General features: G+C 46.2%; 1 protein-coding gene across 2 annotated transcripts; it reads right to left on the bottom strand.

Annotated features, from left to right (window-relative positions):
* On the bottom strand, positions 1-3,413 carry LOC135365871 (uncharacterized). 2 transcript variants are annotated; one of them, XM_064598557.1, is made up of 3 exons: positions 2,748-3,413; positions 668-2,253; positions 1-555 (listed from the first exon to the last, which is right to left on the bottom strand). In XM_064598557.1, exons 1-3 carry the CDS (start codon positions 3,076-3,078, stop codon positions 226-228), a joined length of 2,247 nt encoding a protein of 748 aa, XP_064454627.1. In that variant the 5' UTR covers positions 3,079-3,413; the 3' UTR covers positions 1-225. The 2 variants fall into 2 exon arrangements, with proteins under 2 accessions (XP_064454627.1, XP_064454626.1); XM_064598556.1 differs by having other exon boundaries at positions 1-2,253.
* Between the last annotated feature and the right edge of the window lie 1,491 nt (positions 3,414-4,904).

Consider the following 4,904-nt stretch of genomic DNA (forward strand, 5'->3'; position numbering starts at 1 on the left):
TGATGTTCTTGTACCTTTATTGGTGTCGTACTTCTCGACACAAGCTGTAACCATATTCAGCATAGCAGCCCTTACGTATAGGCAGTTAAAAATGTACGTCACACATTTGGGACATTATTCGCCATTTACAATTACAGTGACTAATAATACAGGACGTCCACAGTATTTCGATCAAGCACTTGTATAGTGAACGATCTATCTGTCCTAACTATTTACATGTGAGAACTATTTACTTCTGGTGAGAAACACAGGTGTCACTTCTGAAAGTCTCTCTCTCAGTGCAACCGAAGGCATCTGCGAAATCCGGGATACTAAGAAGTGGGACGAGGCAGCGCTCTTTGAATACCTCAGGAATCCCCTTGGAGTCTTCTTCCCGTGGCGTACACGATAGCATACAGAAGCGGATGAAAAGATAATGCTGTGTTTCCTTCCAGATGTCGCCACTTGTAGACTCTCCCACGTTGATGACCAAATCCTGGAGGCCTTCGTACACGCTGCGAAGAGCATAGTACCACAGAACTGCGTCTGCCTCCCACAGGTCGGCTCCGGTGATCCCTGTCAAATTTAGACCATGCGCTACACCGACTTTCTTCAGGCATGTAAGAGACCCATGAAGGGTGTTAATTGACGTGCTCGAACTTCTGAACGGCACAGTCAAAGCACGTACCATTTCCTTGGCGATCTCGACTCCGAGTGTCGCCACGTTGATGTAAAGCGGAATTTCGTCTGACTGCTCGAAAAGAACGGGAGGGTTTTGATACGCCGTGGGGATTGTAAGGAGTCTCTCCGCTTCGTGGAACCTTAGATCATGTTTTAACTGGCTCTCGCTAGCCTTAATGATACTCGTCAAAGAAAACGACTTGCGGAGCATCACCTTTTCCTTTTGTCCCGCTTCTACATAAACCGAGAACAGATGTTTTCCTTCGAGCTTCCACGAAGTATAATCGGTATGCTCATCTAGCATTTCCACTTCTGAACCATCGTAGGTAATCGCTGTTGTACTCTGCAAGATTTCTTGACCACCTTGTCGTTCGTCTTCGTTAAACACGCCGAACGTACTGCCAGCCGTAACCATGTCCCTGACACGTGCGACCAGTTCCTTGGCTACTGTTCCGCTACTTAGATGGTCTGTGGATCGGGCAACCACAAATTGCCAGGTGTTGGTGAGGGCAATCCTCGTGGCACGAAGGCAGACAAACGGAATCCTGGCAAGGTTTCTGTGCGCCGTGAATCGGAGGAGATCGGCTGCGATGTTCACCAAGTGGTACATGTCCCGCAGACCCTCAGATCCATTTGAGAGGATCCTGCGAATATCCATCAGAGACCGAAGTCCAGCGATTTCAATCTGGCTTCCAAAGTCGACTCTGAAACCGGGTGGTGCATTCTTGTTAACGACCTCTATGATCTGCCCTATGGTCTTGCGTGACGTCAAGCGCGCAACTGAGTTGAACGTCAGCTGCGTCACCCAGGCCTTCGCACTGAGCAACTTGTGAATCTTGGCATCCAGGCTTAATATAGTGGCTGCATCGATGTCAGAGCTGATACGAGAATCATTCAGAAACTGCGTTGTCATAAATGTCATCGATTTCTCAGTTTCCGAAGCTCTACTGGTGTCCGCATCCACGACTCCATACATCTTGGAACGAATGGAGTATCCGAGGTCGAACCGCAAGTATTTAGACTTCTCACTGCGATGAAATCGAACCGTGAATGTTGAGTGTATATTCTTGGTTAATGACATTTCGAGCAGAAATACGAAAATGTGTTGTTGCCGTTTCAAAATGGTCCTAAAATTCAGCAGTTCGATGACTTGTCCTATTGCGTCCTTGAAAGTTCCTCCGCTGCTAGTCGCGTAATCGCGGCAGGCTTGATACAGTTTGGCCATTACGTGTAAGCCGAATCTGTCAGGATGGCTTGACTCCGGAGACGTGAGAGCCTTTATCAGGGAATGAGTGTAAATATCGATGACATCGTGTAAAAATCCCCCTGATTCTCGTTTGATCCACTTGCTGCACACGTAGCTATAAAAATCATCACAAGGGTGAATTTTCTTGTCCAATTCGTTGTTAAGTTGGCGCTGGATTAATTTACATTCCGTTGTTGTGCATTCTATCACCTTGCGTTGTCTCAGCTTGTCCTTGTAATGCTTGTAAATCCAGAAGGCTCCTGCGGCGGTGACAACCAGAATTAAGACGACGGATACGACGGTTATTACCAGCGTATTGGTGGACTTCGGGCTCTCTCTCTCTGAATCTGAAAAGACATGGGCATGAAGTTATTGTTTCTGCATTTAACTTAAGTAACGTCGAGGGCGCTACTTTGGCGGCAGCAGGGCCACCCTGTCGCCCACAGCCTCCTACTATCCTCTCTCCGTCTGTCTGTATGTTGCTCCTCATAGTCGCAGGTGCTTCGCGGCGCTAATAGTCACAAACACATACACACACACAAAAAAAAAAAGGAAGTAGGGACCATGAAGCGATGGTGATGGAGATTTCAGAATATTTCGGCTCCTTTGCGAAGAATTATTCTCAAGAATGTCTCTCCACATGTATTTTACCATATTGCAGTCCACGCAGACGCAGCTAACGCGCAACCAATGCGGCGAGCGGTCGCCCAACACCCGCGGGGCCGACAGCGTTTGCATTATGTATATCGCAATGAGTGTCATTGAGGGTTCCTTCCCTCGAATAAAAAGAAGAGACTACAAAAGTACACGGATCAATCGCTCGGCAAGAGAAGAACCTTACCATGATATACGCACGATTTTTCAGAAAGCGTTTGCATGGACACCGTGTACTTCCACGATAGGAACTTCCTAGAGGTTCTCGTCGCGTCTATGGAACTCCCAAGATCGGATTTCTCGTCGTCAGATTTCTTGGTGATTTCTTTCTTGGTTTGTTGTGGCTGACATGAGATGGAAGCTCTCTTCCTGGATACCATTGACGGCTTCGTGGATGGTTCCTCAACGCTGGTCTTCGAAATCGTGCTTGCTTTCGAGCGTTTCTGCGATAAATCGCGACTTTTCTTTCGTCGGGGGTTCCGTTTCTCCTCGATATCAGTGGCTTCCATCATGCCCATCGTACTGAATACTATGCGATGCACCTTGCGTCACAACTGGCGAAATTCTACCTCTTCGAAAGAGAATATCACTCGCTCGTGCTGCTACGAGAGTGTGACTACTTCTTCTTCTTCAACCTCCACCACAACATGTCACAACTTCTTCTTTTCCGCATAATTTCACATTTCGAAGTTAAATCAGGCCTGTGGTTGGCTGGAAGAGGGCTTTACAAAAAGTAGGGTCACTAAGTCCTATCACCACCACCACCACCGCCACCGGGTCACTAAGTCCCCTTAGAAGTCAGCCCATGACGCACATTCCCCCAGGGCGTCAGTCGTGACGTTGCCCACCTCTGTGCGGCCGACAACGGCGAGCTCTTTCATCACCACCACCACCACCACCACCACTAGAGTCACTAGATAAGCTACGGAGCTTATTTAGTGACAAAAATATTGTAGGGCCCTGAACCGGCTTCAATAATCGGAACTCCATCTTGAACTGAACGTACAGATCGTTATAGCTATTTATTAGGGAGGTTTCGGGAACCGGCGCGATGCATAGAATCGATCGGACGGTCGATGCGTGATCAGTGGCGAGGAAGCAACCGGAGACTCACCAAAAGAGTTTTAGGGAACCGAAGGGTCCCGAAAAGCCATTGTACCGAAGGGCTGTACCATCTGTACCGCTGTACACTCTAAATCGTTTTACACCTTAAAGGGTGTAAATCAAAATGTTCATGGCGCACACCTTTTAAGGTGTATTTTAACACCCTCATGGCAATTGGGGTGTAAAGGGTGTAACGCCGAATAAAACTGCTGGGTTTGTGGCAATAAGCTGGTAACTGTGTATTCACAATTACCAGCATATTCCGTATAATCAATGTCATTATGCGTATAATCACATTGAGGTCCATATATGTATGCACATCAAGGTGACTAAATATGTGTGTAAACATGCACAGCCGACATACAGACAATCATGTATGGCGTGGCAGCTGTGCATGGCAATGAAGCGTGGCAGCTGTATATAGCTTTTCGTGAAACTGTAGACCTTCTCATGAGCAGGCACCTCCCCCATATGCATGTTCATTACTTAGAACGCTGCATTTATTCGTTTCTTCAAGGCTTTGCAGTGTTGTAGCCACAAATATCTAACCCCTGTAAAATGCATTACGTTGTTCATTATCCGCGACTCATCATGATGTTTGGTCCTTTCCTATCTGTATGGTTGTACGCGTTTCGAAGGGAAACACCAGCATTTTAAAGATGTTGCTAGAAAAACTCGCCATTTTAAGAAGATAACCCTTTCATTAGCAAGAAGACATCAATTTTATCAAATGTATGTGTGGTCGCAGCCCTTCATCAGAAATGCCACATCTACTGATGGTTCCAAGGAGATTCATGCAGAATCTATAGCCTATGTGAAAAGTGCAGTTGATAATGATAACACATTTGCTGTTGGCTGTTGTTGCCAAAGAATCTTCAGAGGAGGACATACCCGCGTTTATTGAGATTGCAGGCATACGTGTTATTAACTCCGATACCATTTTTCTCATACAAACATTAACTACAGTTGAGTATGATGAGCACTATCATGTATTTGTTCTGTCTTGCAATGAGGAGCAACGTGTTTTAAGAAATTTAAGCACTGTCTCAACAGATCATCTAAATCTCCATGCATTACCAGATGGTAGACTTGTTGTAAATCCGGGCCATGCACTGTTGTAATCTAACTTCCTGTTCCCTGTTGTTGTATATATTTACTTTTGTTCATGTGAACGAAAACAAACATACTCCCTCTCTACACCCATGCGACACACTATCATCATATTTCACCTGAGGGTGGA

The sequence above is a fragment of the Ornithodoros turicata genome, chromosome 8, assembly GCF_037126465.1.
Source record: "Ornithodoros turicata isolate Travis chromosome 8, ASM3712646v1, whole genome shotgun sequence".
NCBI lineage: Eukaryota > Metazoa > Arthropoda > Arachnida > Ixodida > Argasidae > Ornithodoros > Ornithodoros turicata.